The sequence below is a fragment of the Manis javanica genome, chromosome 7 (genome assembly GCF_040802235.1).
Source record: "Manis javanica isolate MJ-LG chromosome 7, MJ_LKY, whole genome shotgun sequence".
Lineage (NCBI taxonomy): Eukaryota > Metazoa > Chordata > Mammalia > Pholidota > Manidae > Manis > Manis javanica.
The window spans coordinates 27,340,905-27,359,934 of record NC_133162.1 but is presented as its reverse complement, the minus strand read 5'-3'; the positions used below and the strand labels follow the sequence as shown (position 1 = coordinate 27,359,934).

Genomic DNA, 19,030 nt, shown 5'->3' with positions numbered 1-19,030 from the left:
CATAATAGCTTCTGCTTCATATCCTTGTTGTGATAATTATAGGATCTTGAAACATATAAAGCACTTAAAATAGTATTTCATGAGCACAGAATAAACAGTAAGTAGTACAGGACCTACCCCATGGGGTTGTTATGAAAATCGGAAATGACAACCCACATAAAGCACTCGGCAGAGTTTCTGACGTACTGTTATTGTATGATAGAAATTCAGTTTCGCGTGGTATCAGTATGTAAACTGGGAGACTAACAAAAGGAGAAGAAACAATTATAATATTTTTATTTGGCAGTGTAAAAGCAAAACTAACTACAGTTATTTATGTAAATTGCTTTCCACTTATATCGAATTACTATGAAGCACAATAACAATTATACATAGCATTAAGCATGTCAGACTGACTTTGCGAAAGTTTTGATTATAACACCAAGCTTTGTGTACATATGCTCTGGGTTCGTTGTCTGTTGCTCTTGTGGTGTAATCATCTGCTAATGCAGCAGGGTGTTCTGCTCATAATGTTAGACAATTAGTGGGAGCACTGGCTTGCCAGAGACTTCCTTTTCATATCCTCCAAACCTTTTTTCAGGCCTTATTATCCTAAAGTTTTCTGTTCATTCCAATGATCCTCCTATCCTGTTTTCAAAAGTCTTTAATTCAGTCCATTGCTATAGAGTACTTGCTATGTTCCAGATACTGTATTAGGAGCGGGAGGGAATACAAAGATAATTAAGGCAGACTCTACTTAAGTGGAGTGTAAAGGAATAAAAGGGAACCCTTAATATGAGGCAGAAAGAAGTTGCTGTGAGTCATCAAGAAATGCTGGTTTGAACTAGATACTTATTTAAGAATAAGTAAGATATTTACATACCATAATAAGTTTATTGAGATACAATCCACATACTATAAAATTCACCTTTTTAAAATCAATGGGTTTTGGTATATTCACAAACTTGTGCAGCCCTCACCACAATAAATTTTAGAACATTTTCATCACCCTAAAACAAAACCCCATATCCGTTAGCAGTCACTTTCCACTCCCCCTCCCCTCAGCCTTTGCCAATTGCTAATTTACTTTCAGTTTCTATGGACTTGCCTGTTCTGAACATTTTGTATAAATAGCATCATACAATTTATGGCCTTTTGTGTCTAGCTTCTTTCACTTAGAATGATGTTTTCAAGGTTCATCCAAGTTGTAGCATGTACCAGTACTTCATTTCTTTTTATGGCTGAATAATATTCCATTGTACAGATGTAACATTTTATTTATCCATTCATTGGTTGATAGACATTTGGGTTGTTTTTACTTTTTGGCTACTAATGCTACTATGAACACTCATGTACACATTTTTTTTTGGACACGTGATTTTAATTCTCTTGAGTATATACCTAGGAGTGAAATTGCTGGGTCATACAGTGACCCCATATTCAACCTTTGGAGGAATTGCCAGATTATTCTCCAAAGTAGCTGCACCATTTTACAATCCCACTGGCAATGTATGAAGGTTCTAATTTTCCACATCCTTGTCAATACTTGTTATGTCTGTCTTTTTTATTTTGGCTTAGTGTGTATGAATTCTTGTTGTGTTTTTATTTATATTTCCCTGATAACTAATGATGTTGAGCATCTCATCATGTACCTATTGGCCATTTGTGTATCTTCTTTAGAGAAATGTCTATTCAGTCCTTTGTCCATTTTTTAATCAGGTTATTTGCCCTTTTGCTTTTTAGTTGTAAGTGCTCATTATACGTTCTGGATACAAGTGTCTGATCAGATATATGATTCGCAAGTATTTTCTTTCATTCTGAGGGTTGTCTTTTCACTCTCTTGATGGTGTCTTTTGAAGCATAAATGTTTTGAATTTTGAGGAAGTCTATCCATATTTTCTTTGGTCACTTGTGCTTTTTGTATCATACCTAAAAAAAAATATTGCCAGACTCCAGGTCATGAAAACTTACACCTATATTTTTCTTCTAAGAGTTTTATAGTTTTAGCTCTTACTTTTAGGTCTATGATCCATTTTGGGTTCATTTTTTTATACGGTGTGAGGTCAGGAATTCAACTTCATTCTTTTGCATGTGAATACCCAGTTGTCCTAGCACCACTGGTTGAGAATATTAAGAATAAGTAAGATTTTACAGAACAGCATTAGCAAAGGCATAGAGCCATGAATTCATGAGCGTCCAGGAATAGCAACTGGTTCAGTTGACTAGAGGATTGGACAAGTAGGGATATTTAATGGGAAGTGAGACAGGAAAGGTATGTAGAGTGAGATTGTGGGCAGCCTTGAGTGTCAAGAGTTGGAGAACTACGCAAGATTCTTGATCATGATGATATTAGAATCAGTCTTTCATAAGATTGATCTAGCTGCAGACTGTACATTGGATTGGAATGGGCCATAAGGAGGAAGACAAAGTAGTCGAGCTTCTACAGTGGTCTAGGTCAGAGGCCACAGTTAAGGCTGTGACAGTGAGTCTCTGAGACAGTGAGAAAGAAAAGAGGAAACTGGTATGGGAAAAATATTACAGAATAAAATACACATAGGTTTTAATAACTGATTGGATGGTGAGAATGGAATGAGAGAGACTTGGGGAAACAGTGGTTCACTAACAGAAAAAGAGTAAAGTCAGAAGTGGCTGGTTTGGCAGGGAAGATGAGTTAGCTTTTAAACATGTCTTTACAGTCTGAAATCTTCCCTATAGAGAAGTTTAACATTCATGTGGAAATGCAGCTCTGAACCTCAAGATGGAAATTAGGACTGGAGTTAAAGATTTGGGAGACATGGCCTGCTCATAGTAGTAAGAGCCTGATCATGAATGAGGATTTTCTTCTATTTCCCCACCTCTCTGATAGCTGTTCCTTCTTAGTTTTCTCAGATGATACTTCATGCTCCCACCTCTAAATGTTAGTTCCTTTGTTCTTTCATTCAACAAATATTTATTAAATGCTTACTATCCTAAGGCACTGTTCAAGGTACTGATCATAACTTGGTAAACCAAACAGACCAAAACCAAAAATCTGCCTTCCCCCATGACACTTAACATTCTAGTGGGAGGAAGACAAAGAAATTAAGATATAAAACCTACTGCTTAGATGATGAAAAGTGCCATGGAGAAAAATGAAGCAGAGAAAAGGGATGATGAGAGCTGGAATTTTAAATAGGATGACCAAGGAAAGGCTCCGGGAAAATGACACATTTGATTAAAAAGCCAGATGCAAGTGAAGGAACAAGCTATGTGGCTATCTGAGTAAAAAGCATTCCACGCAGAAAGGACAGAAGGGCAATGTACCAGGCACAGCGGAGTACCTGGTGTGTTGGAGGAACAATAAGGAAACTAGTGTCCTAGAGCAGAGTAAGCGAATGGGCCAGTAGTCGGAGATTAGTCCACAGGCATTAACTGGGGGCCAGATTGTATAGGATCTTATAAGCCATGATAAGAATTTGGCTTCTGTTCTATGTGAGAAGGGAAACCACTAGAGGATTTTGAGCAGAGAGTAGCAAATTTTACTTTATATTTTAAAGGGACCAATCTTTAAAGGGAACTAATCATTTTGAGAATAGAATGTGGGAGAATAAGGGTGGAAGCAAGATCAGCTGGTAGGCTTAACAACAATCCAGGAAAGAGGCAATGACAGCTTGGACCAGGTGACAGCAGAGACATGTTGACAACTGGCAAGAGTCTGGATATATTTTGAGCTGGACCTGGCAGGATGTGATGAAAGATTGAATACAGGATGTGAGAGAAAGAAAGGAGGCAAAGATGATGCCACGACTTTTATCTGATAACTAGAAGGAGGTTTACTTTACATAAATGGGGAAGACTACAGAAGGAGCAGGTTTGGGATGGTGGCAGTGAATATCGGGGGTCAGTTTTGAGTGTATTAAACATTGAAGAAGAGATGTCAAGAATATATAGTTGGATATGCAAGTCTACAGTTCAAGAGAAGGTCTGAGAATAGTTGGGAGGGTTCAGGAAGGCATAAGCCCTTTGAATGACACCCATTCTCAGTGGTATCATCAGCCACTGTACATATGGGGTGTGGGAGGTTTGTACTTCTATCTGGGAGTATGCTGATTGCGCCTTGTTCTATAGATGTGTGTTAGTATCTTTCCATCAATACATAACTGTCTATAGGTGGTACCCATACAAACATTTAAATTCTTTCCTTTTCAGCTCCCTTTCTATCTTCTAACATCATACAACCACTACGCTTTCTGTAACCATATTATATGTTACCCCCTGCTCCCAGGATAAATCTTGCCATTGTCTTATTAATCAAGAACCAAGTCTCCTTCCTTTGGTACTCACCACAAGAACACAGTGTTTTTTTTAATTGAGATATAATTGAAATACAACATTATATTAGTTTCAGGTATGCAACATAATGATTCAATATGTGTACATATTGCAAAATGATCATCACAAGTCTAGTTTACATTTATCACAAGTCTTAATACTGGGTATTTTATATATGAGTAAGCCAGCCACAATGGTTCAAATATGTCTGCAAATAATGGGAATTAACAACACAAGTAGGTTTATGGGAATGTTGTCCAAAGAAGGCTTATAGTCTTGTCCTATGGCAAGTGCTCAATTAAATCTGATTGATCAATCAGTTGGGCTCGACCAGCATATCATAAAAATCTTTATAGATTTGTAGGATCCTTGAGGAAAGAAGAATCCTCTAGTATCTCAGCCATCACTCCCTGTGATTCCAGCTTCTCAGGGAAAGTCTCTTCACCCAGGCTCATGGCAAAGCTTTCTCCTTTGTCTGTCACTAAATTTTTGTTTGGTTGCTTTGTTTTCTCTCCCAGTACTGCCTGTCTTGTAGGATACGAACTAACCTCTGTCTGACACGGTAATGTCCAAAAGTCTTTGAAAGCTATCCCTAACACAGAGCCAGAGCAAGCTCAGGCAACTTTCTCTGAGGCAAAGGGCCCGGCTGACTTCTCTGACACCAGTCTTTAAGGATCAGAAATTTTTCTCTAAACCATTGGTGACTTTGGCACTTGTGAACTCATTTGATCATTTTTTATTTCTGTGCTTTGCGAGTACTGCCACCCCCCAAGAAAGTTGTGCTTTTTGGTTAACCTGATTTTGCCTACCAAGCATTAAAAAGTAGGTCTTAGTTTGCTGAAGTCTGTGTTCTTTTATAATTTTCTAAAATTCTATTACATTTCTTTCTAAATCTTTTTAGTCTTCTCTCATATGGCAGCTTCCCAGTTTATTAACACTGTTTTTCAAAAACAACCCAAATTTTAAGTGTTATGCTTATTTTGTATGAAAAAAACCAGCCAAGCTCTTTTGGCCTCTGACAGGAGACTGAGCTTTCTCAGTCTATTTCATTTCTAATCTTTTTTCTCTTGATGGCCAGCATCTTATTGGCCTTTAGAATTGCAGAGTACACCAACTTTCTTGGAATAACACATGATTCTCATGTTACTTTCTTGCATTATAATGGAAAAAGTAAGGTAATAGGTAATATATTTGGATCAATTTTCAAATGCCTATGCTGAAGTCCACTGGCCAAATCTCTGGCACTCTAGATTATGTATGCATGTATTGAACTTTTCTATTTTTATATAGAGTTGTAGAAGGTTGCAAAGAAATGTGCAGGAAGGTCCCACATACCCTCTTTTGAGCCCCCCCCTCCTCAATGTTAACATCTTACAACTATAGCACAATATCCATGAAGTTTATTTAGACTTCACCAGTTTTACATATATTGTGTGTGTGTGTGTGTGTGTGTGTGCGTGTGTAGCTGAATGCACTTTTGCACATGTATAGCTTTGCATAAGCACACTACAGTCAAGTTTCTTAACTACCATCCCACAAGACTCTCTGGTATTATCCCTTTACAGTTACACCCATCCTCCAGCCCTTACCCCTGGCACCCACTGATCTGTTCTCCAGCTCCATAGTTACATATTTCACAATTGTTATATAAACAAAGTCACACAGTACATATCCTTTTGAGATTGGCTTTGATTACTCAGTATAATTTCCTTGAGGTTCGTCCAAGTTGTGGCATGTAGCAAGAGGTCATTCCTTTTTATTGCTAAATAGCATTCCATGGTATGGGTGTCCCACAGTTTTTAAACAACTCACTCTTTGAAGGACATATGCATAGTTTCCAATCTGGGGTTATTATGAAGAAAGTTTCTATGAACACCCAAGTACAAGTTCCTGAGTGAAAACAAGTCTTCATTATTCTGGAATAGATGCCAAACATGGAACTGCTAAGTCATATGGCAAGTCTGTTGTTAGTTTTGAAAGGGAAGCCAAACTGTTTTCCAGAGTCAGATTACTTACTTTTGGAATGTAATTATGACTCAATCCCTAGAAAGATATTCCACTGTTTACCGCCTTCTGATAAGAGAACTATCCTTCTCAGAATCCCATGGAGTCAGACAGACCTGGATTCAAATCCTGCTTCAATCATTTATTAGCTTCAACAATATACTTAAATTTTTTGAGTATCAGATTCCCTATTTGAAAAATAGGGATATTAATGCCTGAGATCATAAGGATTTGACAAGATCAACATGTAAAATACTGAGAGTAGAGCATACGGTACACATTAGTGAGTTCATGCCAGCTCTCTTCCCACTCCATGGCAAAATAATGATCAAACATTACTCCCAACATTTTTGGAATTTGAAATTTTAAAAATCCAAGAACACATAATACTGGCTCCTTTTGTACCTACTCTTTTTTTATTAAACGGATTGTCTTTAGTAGATTCCTTATGCATAATTTTTCTTTGGCAAAGCCATTTTCCCTTTCTTCCTATCAATTATATTTGCTGAAGTGATCCTTACAACTCTTGGCAGCAAAAATGAGTAGGTATATCTCCACTATGCTCTGTGGTTTTTTCCTCTCTTCTAGGTCAGTGAACAATTTCCTGATGACTGGTCCAAAGGTAAGAGGAAAAAATTTCCTTTATTTATTGGATTTCATTAATCTTAGCTTCTTGACTGAAGGCTATGTATGTCAATTTATTTTCATTATATCCACATCTTTTATTATGCTATATATATTACACAGACATAAAAATGTGGCCCAGAGAGGGTTAGGAACACCCCCAAAGCTACAACAGCAAACTAGTGTCAGAGCCAAGACAAGAACTCAGTAGTATTGAATCTGTATTTATGGCCAGAATTTCAAGAGCTAGAAAAGTCAGCAGCCTTTCAGGGGTCATGCATCTTTCTCAGTGCAGTGGTGGGATGTTAGTTTTCCATCTTTAAAATTCTGGCACTGTCCTTGGATGATCTCTAAGGACATTTCCAGCTCTGAACTGTTCTTTTCTAAGAGTAATGGAATAAGAACAGCTGAAAAGTCACGAATTATATAATTTGGGCTCAATTTGGAGAGGCAGCATAGCATGGTGAATAAAGGCTCTGAGGTCTAGTCTCTGATAAAACCAAATTTCCTTCCTACTTCCACATTTGCTAGCTGTGGAACCTGGGGCAAACTGCTTTAACTCTGAGCCTCAGGTAACTAATCTATAAAATGCTACCTGTTTCACAAGGTCATCTGTGATGTGAAATGAGACTGCATATTTTGCTCTGGCATTATTTTGGAGGGGTGGGAGAGTGGGAAGGCAGGGAGGTGCTTGACTAACTTAGGACAAATGTCCCCCAAGCTCGGCTGCTGTGAGCCTGCATTTTGATGGTTGTGTTCCGGCAGGCTTACCTCATCTACTCCAGCAGTGTGGCAGCTGGGGCCCAGAGTGGTATTGAGGAATGCAAATACCAATTTGCCTGGGACCGCTGGAACTGCCCTGAGAGAGCCCTGCAGCTGTCCAGCCATGGTGGCCTGCGCAGTGGTAAGGAAAGGCTCGACCACAGCTCTCGGCCCCTGGCCACAGGTTAGAGCCCCCCTCTCCAGGGATGGCCCCCTGCCTCCTTTACACGCTTGTTCCTCACCTGGTCTCTACTCTCAGCTCACCTCCCTCTCTGGAATCTTCTCTGTGCCTTCTTCAGCAACTCTTTCCTACCTATAGAGCTTTTCTCTTTCTTCCCTCACACCCTCACTGCTCAAACGAAGGGACCCTGCCTCCCCACCCCCCAATCTGTTCTGTCATTGCCTCCCAGTTGGCTAAAGGCTTCCTCACAATAACAATAACACCAGGAGGTAGGCAGGGGTCATAATTCCTCATGCCTCTTAGCCCTTTCCTTCCGCGGGCTCAGCAGAGAGGTACAGAGCAAGTGAGAGCCGATTTGGTGAGGAGATTTCCATGGAGAAGACAAAGAGTGGCTATGGGAAGAGCTGCCAGCCAGAGGCGCTTCTCAGGACTAGCTGGTGCAGGCCTGAGAAGTCAACATTCCGGGAGGAAGTGCAGATGGGTTCTTCTCAACCTGGCTTTCAGATTCACTCCTCCCCATTTCTTCCTCGGGCTCTTTGTCACCTAAATCCTTTACAAACATGTACAGTCAGCAGTAATCTAGCCACCTAGTCACACTAAAATGTGTGATCTGATAAGACAGGAGAGAAGAGTAGGGCTGAGGCCAGGGCTGGAGCAGAGCCCGGAAGAGAATAAGGTACCTTACAAAGGTGGGGAAATAGAATGGAGCTGTGGAGGGAGGGCATAGTGAGGGTACTAAGGGCAGGCAGCATAACTGGTATTTTCTTTGGTTTGCAAGCCCTAACCTCTAACTCACCCATTTTCGGTTCCCGCCAGCAAATCGGGAGACAGCATTTGTACATGCCATCAGCTCGGCGGGCGTCATGTACACTCTGACCAGAAACTGCAGCCTCGGGGATTTTGACAACTGTGGCTGTGATGACTCCCGCAATGGGCAACTGGGTGAGTAGTGATTTGGGGATGGGTAGGGCAGGCCAGTAAGTTCACTTAAAGAATCTAAAGCTTGGAAGGTGGCTCTGTGGGGTGAAGAAGAGTGGTAATTTTTTAAGACTGAGGAAAATCAGAGCAAATCAGTTTAAGCCCAAACCCTACAGTGACAAACCAGGCTAAGTATTGCTTGGGACCCTACTTCTCCCCTGAGTGATGATGATAAAGGAACACCACTCCCCGTGGCTACAGTCCTGGTACTCTCACCTGGGGGTGGGGGGTGGAAGGAGGATGCCCTCTCTTGCGCCTATCGCTGTCTGCTTTCCACTCTACCTCCACCGTCCTCTCTAATGCCCTCTGCCCTCCAGCTCAACCTCCAACCATGTTCCACATCATTTCAGTTGTGCGCCTATATCCCCCTCAATGCTCATGCTTTCTTCACCAATTTCGTGCCATTTGAAACTATCCGGGTGTCATTCTGGGCACACGCACGCTCTGCCCACGGGCCAGAAACACTCTACGTAGAACTGCGTACCGGCACCCCGCAGAGAATCCGATCCGCAACTCCTCAGCCCTGGAGGCCTGATCAGGGGATTGGCTGAGGCTGAGGTGGGAGCGCAAGGTTGGCAAGGACAAATGTAGGCTGAAACTAATCTGCAGACAGGGCACTTGACCAGCCTTAATCCTCCGCTGTCCCAGACTCCCCCAAACTCAATTAGAAGCAGCACCCCAGGAGGCTCCGCACCGGCCTGCTCAGCCACCTTCCCCCCTTCACTTTTCCAGGGGGCCAAGGCTGGCTGTGGGGAGGTTGCAGTGACAACGTGGGCTTCGGAGAAGCAATATCCAAGCAGTTCGTCGATGCCCTGGAGACAGGACAGGATGCCCGGGCAGCCATGAATCTGCATAACAACGAGGCCGGTCGCAAGGTGAGTGCTGCGGCCCCTGGGGTTGGCAGCTGGCCCCATCCGCTACCAGCCCTGAGTGCAGACCGCTGTGCAGTTCATTTAGCGGACTGGAAAAATGAGGTACCTACCGAGCCGACTGGCCACGGCAGACGCCTCGCAACGGCCCCGGGGGCAGGGACTCCCCACGAGCATGATGCCTGGCCCGCTCACTCCTAGCTCTCTCCCTAGGCCGTGAAGGGCACCATGAAACGCACGTGTAAGTGCCACGGCGTGTCTGGCAGCTGCACCACGCAGACCTGCTGGCTGCAGCTGCCCGAGTTCCGCGAGGTGGGCGCGCACCTTAAGGAGAAGTACCACGCAGCTCTCAAGGTGGACCTGCTGCAGGGCGCTGGCAACAGCGCGGCCGGCCGCGGCGCCATTGCCGACACTTTCCGCTCTATCTCCACGCGGGAGCTGGTGCACTTGGAGGACTCCCCGGACTACTGCCTGGAGAACAAAACGCTAGGACTGCTGGGCACTGAAGGCCGGGAGTGCCTGCGGCGCGGGCGGGCCCTGGGCCGCTGGGAGCGCCGCAGCTGCCGCCGGCTCTGCGGGGACTGCGGGCTGGCGGTGGAGGAGCGCCGCGCCGAGACCGTGTCCAGCTGCAATTGCAAGTTCCACTGGTGCTGCGCTGTCCGCTGCGAGCAGTGCCGCCGGCGGGTCACCAAGTACTTCTGTAGCCGCGCGGAGCGGCCGCGGGGGGGCGCGGCGCACACGCCCGGGAGAAAACCCTAAGCGTCTCCTCGCTGCCCCCCTTTCACCTTTGTCTTCGGCTTCTTTTAGAGACCCCGGTAATAGAGGTCCCTAGGGAATGGGGCCTCCGCACTCCAAGCCCAGGGATCCTGGGAGCGAGAGACACTGCAGCCTCTCTGGAGCTTGCCACTCCCCAGCCTGCGTCCCCAGTTCCTCTATGCTCTCCTCCAGCTGTCTGAATCGTCCTCAGAGCCCACACTTTGGTCTGAGAACTCCCTTCTGAGATTTTGAGCTACTGATCTCCCTGGGACTAGGATGAGAATAGGCGTTCCTCCTCCCCTTCCTAGCTGCCCTAATGCCGGACCCGGCCTGTGCAAGAACGCTTCTTAGATGTGCAGGACTGGCGTAAAGGCACCACTTCTCTTTTTTGCCCATTGTCTTGCCTCCCGACAGCCCCCATCTTGTGCTGCTAGGAATCTACCACGCCACACCTTCCCTCTGCAGAGCCCCTCAGGTGCTTCTGATTCCCTGCTCACTTTTGGCAGAATCCCCACGACTCTCTAATGCTTTCCCTTCCATTCTTCCTTTTCCTCTTTCCCAGTTAAAGAGAAACTGAGAAATCAGACCCAGGAAAAAGCATGTCTTCAGGGGTTGGTTCCTAGAGGTGGGGATAAAGACGGAGGAGGAGAAACCCTGGAGAGCTGATTTGCTGAACACCAAGGGTGCCACTCATTTTTGTGATGCCACAACTCTAGTGGACTTTACCAGTGGGGCAATGACCTTCTTAGACAATCACCTAAGGTGCTCCTGACACCCACCCACAATGTCTAGGAACTATGTAAGAGCAGATTACCAGTCATTTTCTATTCTTTATAGTAACCTTCTCCTTGCTCCTAACCTGTTTCCTCCTAGCAACCAAGTTTACCTCTTCTTCCTCAAAGGATCCTTGTTCTTCTGAACCAAGGCTGAGCTAAATAAAGCCAATTTCCCCTTCAGAACCTGGTTTGCCCCTCTAATGGCAAGTTATAAGGAAGGAGAAGCTGGGACCCTTCCTCTTCACTAACCTGGTTCTCAAACAGGCAGGATTCATGGCTTTGGATGCTTTCCTTCAATAAGTAAAAACTTCCTGCAATGAAGCTGTTGTTAATAGGAAGTTCAGCACCTTGAACTTTAATTTATTGCAGTCACTGTGCTGTGTGCTTTTCCTTCCAGGTATTGAACTTACTCTTGGGGACAAAGGGAAGGTGGGTAGAAGATGTAACCTCTAGCCCTCTCCTCCCGCCCACCTTGTCGGACACCATCCTCCTGAGAGCCTCACTTCCCCGCTGGCCTAAGTAGTTATCCTGGCCTGACTGAGGCTAATCTGCCAAGGATTAGTAAACCATCCACACGAATCTCTCACTAATGCATTCACTCAGTAGCTAAGAGCTTGCTGCTTGTGGTGCTTGAGTCGGCTGGCTCTCTTCCCAGAGAGAAGCAGTACAGCAGAACTTGTTTATGAAAGAGAGCTCTGGGAAGGGGGGAGCCAATCCCCTGACAGCCGCTTGGCAGCCCAAGGGGCTTCCCAGCCTTCTCCCCTCCCCTAGGTGGGTCCTGGGTCTGGGCACTGGGCAGCCATTTGGGAGCAGAACTGGTCAGATGTCAGGATAGCAGAGAGCACAGAGGAGGTGTGGCTCCAAGTAGGCACAGGGCCGAGGCTTGCAGGGGCTGACCCGGGAGAGGGGAAGGGCTCCCATATTCCAAACTGAGAGATGGTGGCCAGATTGGCCCAAAGCCCTGGCTTCATCTCTACACATCTTCTGGTCCTACTTACTGAGGAGATAGGTTCCCTTTCCTTCCTTACAGGGGACACACTTCCCTTCAGGGTCTCCTAGTGCTTCGTTTCCAGTTCTACCAGCAAAAGGCCTTTTGCTTCTTCCCTCAGCTTCGATCTGGGCATGTAGACTCTCCCAACTTGCTCTTATTCCCTCCTCCAGCAGCAGCGTGTACAAACCTGGCTACTCCACTTGGGAGAATTACAGAAAAGTGAGCAGTACAAAAATCTGGCAAGGAAGCTAGAAAATATAAAAGTACCATGTTGTAAAGGGCATCTGCATTCTCCAGGAGATCTCTCGGCATAAAAGTAGAACTATTGTACATCTTATTTGATAACTCCGTAATTTGATAACTCAGTACTTGAAAGATGTCATGCTGCCAGGAAGTTCCTTCATAGGTTATTGTTTTGTATTTCTGAATGGATATGACTGATAACAGATGCATTTGCATTCTATAAAGAAAACATTACTGAGATATTTTACAACTATATTGATTTTTCCCCCCTCTGGCATCCATTCATTTTTTTGTTCATTCAACAAACACTGGAGTGGAAACAGAGTAGTGAACAACCCTCCAAGTCCCCCTGCATTTGTGGAGCTCAGGTTCTCTCTCACATTCTCTTGTACCAGGGCTGCACTCCCCTAACAAATGTGGATAACTCCAAAAGGGCTGCTTGGGAAGACACCTTCAAGGTCTAGACAAACCTTTTGTTTTCCAAATTTAAACTGAAATGCTGAGGAAGATGTCAGGCTTGTTCTACCAACTAGTAAATTACCATGGGGCGCACACTGGAACCCCAGCCCCTTCCCTCCTCTTGTGTGCTCTTTAGGGGCCCACTTGTTACCACCAGAGGACAGAAGCAGAGGGAGGTCCTGAGAAGTGACACGGACTCTGGTTGGGGGGGGCAAAACACTGTCTCCTTCCTGTCCCTGGCCTGTGAGCCTACACACAGGCAGGGCTTTCTTTTCTTGAAAAGAAACCCAGCCTCAACTGGCCTTAGCAGCAGGTTAGGGCAAAGACAGAGACAGGGTCGTGCTCAGCGCTGGTGGTGCTGATGGTGGTGGGAGGGAAGGGCAGGCCAGGGCACTCGCCTATTGTGGGTCTGGATTGGATGCTTCCACTCATTCATTTCCTTTTAATTAACCTGCATTCCTGGAGGAGAAATATTTATGTTGGCTCCCGTAGAGGCAATCTGCAGACTGGAAAGAAGGGGGAAGAAAGCCTGCCTTAGCAAAACAATATCTCTAAAGAGCTCAAGGAGAGAAAATAAGAGAACAAAATGCCTTTAAAATAGCCTTCTACCCCCACTGGAGTCAATGAAAACTTCATTTCACATGCTAATCCCCCAGTCCGCCCCCCTCTCTTCTCACAACACCTTTTCCGAAAGTGTTTGGGAAAAGTCTTCGCAGTCAGTACACAGCTCCCTGCAGCTCAGACTTCTCCTTGTGTTAGTTCAGGGCCCCAAGTGGGGCTCTAGCTCCAGCAGCGGCTTTTTTCTCCCCCACTTTAATTTAAACAAAGACTTCAGAGTTCATCAACCTCCCACTGAAATTCACAGCTGCTGAACAAACTAATCCCCTCTCCCCGCCTTTCTTGCCTTCAATGGGCTCTTGGCTTCAAAGACACTTGGGGAAAGGACTCTGCTGGGGCTCACACTGCTTCCTCAATAGAAGTTAGTGCAAGTATTATCTGAAGAGCAAGTGGCTTTACAAACAAATACTGCCTAACAATCCCTTCCTCCCAAACACACACATCTAGCCTGCAGACGTGATGGGATCTACAACAGGATTAGAGATAGTACCCCCTGGCTTCACACCCAGCCCCTTTGTGCAGCTGAGCTCAGCCCGCAAGTGGTGTGGGGAAAACCCTGGAGCTGAATGTCAGGCATGGATGGAGACACACACACAGAGTAGAGTGGCCACAAATGCTGCAAGGAGAGAGCCTTGCAGTGTAATTCAGTGACACCCTCCTTTCTTCTCTCTTGACTCCCATCTGCCCCCAAGCCTCTCCTGTGCCTTCGTAGGGTGCAGTAAGCAAGGACAAAGAGGACTAGGAAGAGAGGTAAGGGTACACTAGAACCCAGAGGACACAATAATTGGGAGATGACTAAGGAAACCAAGTCAAAGCAGTTTTACTGCACATTAAGTACATAGTGCTCCAAATGCCGAGTCCAGCCGTGAAAGTGCAGCCCTGAGACATGGGGGCTGAGGAAGAGAAGGGCCTCCAACCCTTGAGGAGCAGCACTAGAGAAGAGTCTTCAGTTAACATGGCTCCTATTCCTGAATTGGGCTTACAATCATGTAACAAATGTTCTAGGGCCTTGGCCGGGGCTCAGAGAGGGGCAATCAGGAGGCATTCTCTATAAGCAGTGGTCTCCTGCTCCTATTTCACAGTCCAAGCCAGCTCCCAATAAAAGGCAGTGCACCCCTTCCACCTAACCTAGCCTACCCTTAATAATGCTGGCAAATGAGAAGTTCCTTTTAAAAAGGCCCAAGTTGCTTCTCTTGGTTCTGCTCAGCACCCAACCCCATGAGTCATTCAAAGGATGCACAATGGTCAACTCTGCCCTAGCATCCAGGGCTCTGAGAAGTATGGACCTGGAAATATGAAGTCAGAGGCAAGGAGAATGGTAAGGTCAGGCTCACAACCCACAGAAGGGGAAACACAAAAGACTCAAGATGGCTATGGCAGAGCTAGGCTTGGAAGTAACAATCCTGCTTAACCTCTCAGAAGCCACTTAAATAGAATATCCCTGGGGGAGAAGACACTCTTGCCCCACGTCCTGTTGGAGTACAGTATTAGGGAAAGTGAAAAAGTAGCTCTATGCTGGGCCTCAGAGGCTGACAAAGCCTTGGGGAAATCTTAGAAGGTCAGGAAAAAAGGGGTAAAAAGCAGGCCCCCTGCTGGTCTGCTGCCAAGCCTGTAGCATCATACATCTGGCAGGGAGGGAAAAGGGATGGGAAAAACATAATCCATTCCAAAAATCCCCTATTCTCAAGGAGGAGGTAAGTAACAGCGGGAGTAGCTTCCTGTCAAGAAAGGCCATCTGGTTTAGACGTGCAGCTTATGAGCAATGGGGAGGACAGCCTTCAGGGCAAGGAAGGAAGCTGGAGACCTCACTGAAGCTGCTGCAGCCCCCCGCCTGGGCGTGCACTGTGAGGCCTTGCTCAAAGCTTCCTGCGTCCACACTTCGGGCAACCTTGTGGAGCCCAGCCAGGACAGGGCGTGAGAGCTGTGGAGGGATTGCCCCGTAGGTTGGTGAGCCCAGACGGGCCCCTACCCTGGCAGCAAGGAAGGGATAAGAGAGGATTTGGAGCCCAAGCCAGGCAAGACATATTGTGGGGAACCTGGGTCACCTTTAGGGGGGACACTGGGTTCCCCATGGCCATGGGTAATGGCAGAAGGACAGGTGGCAGAGAAGCACAGCTGTGTACTTACTGTCCCTTCGCAGAGCTTCTTGTATAGATATTCTAGATGCTGGGTCACCTCATCCAGCTTCTGTTTTGTCTTCTACAGGGAGAGAAAAGGATTTTTGACTCCAGCCCCCAAGCCTAATATTACACAGGACTGTAATGAATCACAGTATATTACAGCTAGAATGGCTTAATGCCATTAAGCCCATTTTACAGAGGAGGAAATGGAGGCCCAAAGAGGGTAAGTGACGTGTTCAAGCTGCCACAGCCAGAATGAACGGTTCGTCTCATTCCTGGTTTCACCCTCCTTCCAGTACTCCCAGCTGCCTGTCCAAGAGTTAAGTGTCTATGCTGCTGGATCCTGCTGCCAAGAAGCTGTCCTTCAGACCAGACAAATCTCCCTTAGTCCCAGTCTGCAGGGACTTCAGATAAGTGTAAGATGCAGGTAGCATGTCCAGGGATGGCGGAAAGAGTCACACAGGAACTGGTCTACAGCTAAGAGGTCCTGGAACCAGCCAGGGGTGTGAGGAGGACCATGTGGGGAAGGTTGACTTACTATGTCGGTCACAGACAGGTAGCATAGCTGCAAAAACGCCTCAAAGCTGGTCTCCAAGGACTGATGCTCTGGGGGTAGCTCCTTCCTTTCCATCTTCTCAGTTGGCTGTTGCTTAAGTTGCTAAGGAAGGAACAGGGAGGTAGGATAGAAGGGGAAGCCGTCCTCATTGCTTCTCTAAGGACTAGTTCCCAGTGACTCAGCATCACTTGCTCCCACTAGAGCAGAGCAGAGTTGAGGAGAAGGGCACCTCCCTTCTCTGCAGTAAGGCTGTTTGGTATCTGCCTTCCACCCCATTCCTGGGCTCAGAGCTGCCCTCCACCTTGGGGAACGAGGCCCATCTACCACACTCCCTGCTCGTCTATACCCTGGGAGGGCTGGAAGATTTCCAAGGGAAGGGGAGCACCCTCTTCCTATCACCTGAAGGCTGAGTTCTCCTGGCACTTCTTGGGGGAGCATGGCCCACGCTGGGGACAGGGGACTGTGAGGAAAGGACCCCTCAAGGCTCAGTCATGGGTCTCATAACTGGAGCAGTAATTGGTGCTGGGGGCATAAATGTCTCTGGTAACTAAAGAGGGAAAGAAAGGCATATGAGTCTAAGCTGAGAGACTTGTTAGCCCTGATTTGAGACAGTGACAGAAATTATGAGTGAACAAGGGGACAGAACAGTGAGTGGGGAATCAGGAAGTGGGAAGACTAGTGTATATATGTAAGAAGGAAAGAGAAGGGGACTGAGAGGAGTGGGGAAAGAAAGAGGACAGAGTGTATGCCTGAGAAGGGGAAGGCCTGGGCTGAATTCTTTAGGGAACCAGAGTGGGCCATCAGGGAATGTATGAGCAGGTGGGAGGGAGGCGTGCTCTGACCTTTTTCCTCTGGAGGTTTGCCCTGGGAATTGGGGCCTTTTTCAAGGAATCTTGAGGTCCTGTACAGCACAAAGATAGAGGTATTTGGGGCATGGTCAGGAACATTAGAAATTTTTAGTCTGAAAGCCAGCAAAATTATTTCAGTTGGGTCCACCATACCTCCCTCTGCAGACCAGCCATATGCTCAGCTGACATTCTCCGACATAAGGGGCCCCAGTTCATCCGGGCTGAGGAAAGAGACTCCCGGGGGTGGTAGTGGGAAGGGGAGGAGAGGGAGGCAATGACCCAGAAGACAGAGGCCATGGAAGGAAGACTGACCTGGGTGGGGAGCCAAGATGCCAGCTACTGGAGAGATGCCGGAGCATGGAGCACCAGGCCCTCCCGGAGGGTGTGCTGCGGGGAAGCTGACCCGAGGGGCTGGAGGCGGGGCGCTCAGAGGGCTGAGACCTGGTGGCCTCACAGGAAGCAGAGGGAGCAGTCGAGCAGTCTCAGCCAGGGAGGTAGAGCCAGGCTGCAGGAGGTCTCGGGTTGCCATGGGTGGAAGGGGGCCAGGAAGAGGCCAGGTTCCAGGAAATCCCACTGGGTTAGGAGCTTGTGCTGTTTGCCCTCTTAGCAGCTGCGGCTGTGACAAAGCTGAAGCAGTACAGAAACAGGTCATTTGCCCCCAAACTTCAATTTGGGAGGGACTAGGAGCACATCAGGGAGAAAGAAGGCAGCAATTTAAAAAAATTATAATAATAATAATAAATAACTAGTACACATATATGGAGATTACCATTTGCAAAGTACTTTTCATTATATTCCTTATTTGACCCTCAAAACAATCTGTGGGGTCAAAATGACCAAGGAAACAGCTAGTCTCACTTTTCAAAAGAAACAGAGTGGCTGAGTCTATTGCCCACAGGTACAAAGCCAGTAAGCAATAGTATTAGGAATTCAGACTTCAAATTCTAAGCTCCTCTAACAACACAGACACACTGCCTCCCAAACTCATGGTAGCCATTCCAATTGTTTCCTCTGTGTTCTGCCCAGAGAGATCTTCACTCATTCACTCACCAAGGCTTACCCCAGGGCCTTGGGGCAAAGGCTGGGAAGCCTGGAGCCCAGGTGCCCTGTAGCCATTTATATTCTGCATTCTGGAGCCTTGATACAGGTTAGGATGGGAAGGTGCTGAGGGCGTCACAACTGACTGACTGAGGTGTGAAAATTCTTGGCCTTGGAGATGGAGATGGAACCTGTGAAGAGGAAAAAAAGGTTCAGCACTTGGAAAGGAAAAGGAGGTAATTAATTTAAAAAAGAAAAACAATAGAGAAAATGAAAGAGCTAGTTTTCTATAAACATCAATGAAATGGATAAATCTCTCTAAAAATTGACAAAGATAAAGAGAGAAGATGTAAGCCATCAAGATCAGGGATGAAACAGGGAATATAACAACAGACCCTCTAGCCTTTAAAAGGATAATAAAATAATACTATAAGTAATTTTACATCCATAAATTTGACAACTTAGAAGAAATGGACCAATTCCTCAAGAACCATAAACTAAAAAAAACTCAGTCAAAATCAAATGTGTCACTTGAGTAGTCCTATAACTATTAAAGGAATTAAATTTGTTATTAAAAAGCCCCCCCAATAAATCCCTAGGCCTAGTTTCACTGGAGAATTTTACCATTCAAAGAATTAACATAGAGTTTATATAATTTCTTCAAGAAAATAGAAGAAGGAACATTTCCGAACTCGTTTTATGACGTCAGTTACCACCCTGATACCAACACCAAAGACATCACAAAATAAAACTACAGATCAATATTTCTCATGAACTTAGACAGAGAACTCTCAGCAAAATTTTAGCAAATTAAATCCAAAAATGTATATTAAAAAAAAATACGTGTATATATATATATATATATATATATATATATATACCACAACCAAGTGGGATATATTCTAGATCATGCAAGG

At 45.7% G+C, this 19,030-nt stretch overlaps 2 protein-coding genes across 2 annotated transcripts in view; one reads left to right on the top strand and one right to left on the bottom strand.

The window, feature by feature from the left end:
- Nucleotides 1–10,467, top strand: part of WNT8B (Wnt family member 8B) — a 36,244-nt gene extending 25,777 nt beyond the window's left edge. The window contains exons 2-5 of the mRNA XM_017680245.3: nt 7,684–7,822; nt 8,678–8,803; nt 9,572–9,714; nt 9,922–10,467. Of these exons, the coding sequence (XP_017535734.3) occupies nt 7,684–7,822; nt 8,678–8,803; nt 9,572–9,714; nt 9,922–10,467 (954 nt within the window). The remainder of the gene's footprint in view (nt 1–7,683; nt 7,823–8,677; nt 8,804–9,571; nt 9,715–9,921) is intronic.
- Nucleotides 10,468–13,448: 2,981 nt separating this feature from the next.
- Nucleotides 13,449–19,030, bottom strand: part of SEC31B (SEC31 homolog B, COPII coat complex component) — a 29,042-nt gene continuing 23,460 nt past the window's right edge. The window contains 10 exon segments of the mRNA XM_037001232.2: nt 13,449–15,336; nt 15,338–15,472; nt 15,679–15,750; nt 16,210–16,329; nt 16,627–16,653; nt 16,655–16,774; nt 17,070–17,128; nt 17,388–17,702; nt 18,126–18,258; nt 18,260–18,304. Coding sequence (XP_036857127.2) covers nt 15,292–15,336; nt 15,338–15,472; nt 15,679–15,750; nt 16,210–16,329; nt 16,627–16,653; nt 16,655–16,774; nt 17,070–17,128; nt 17,388–17,702; nt 18,126–18,258; nt 18,260–18,304 — 1,071 coding nt within the window. The 3' untranslated portion in view covers nt 13,449–15,291.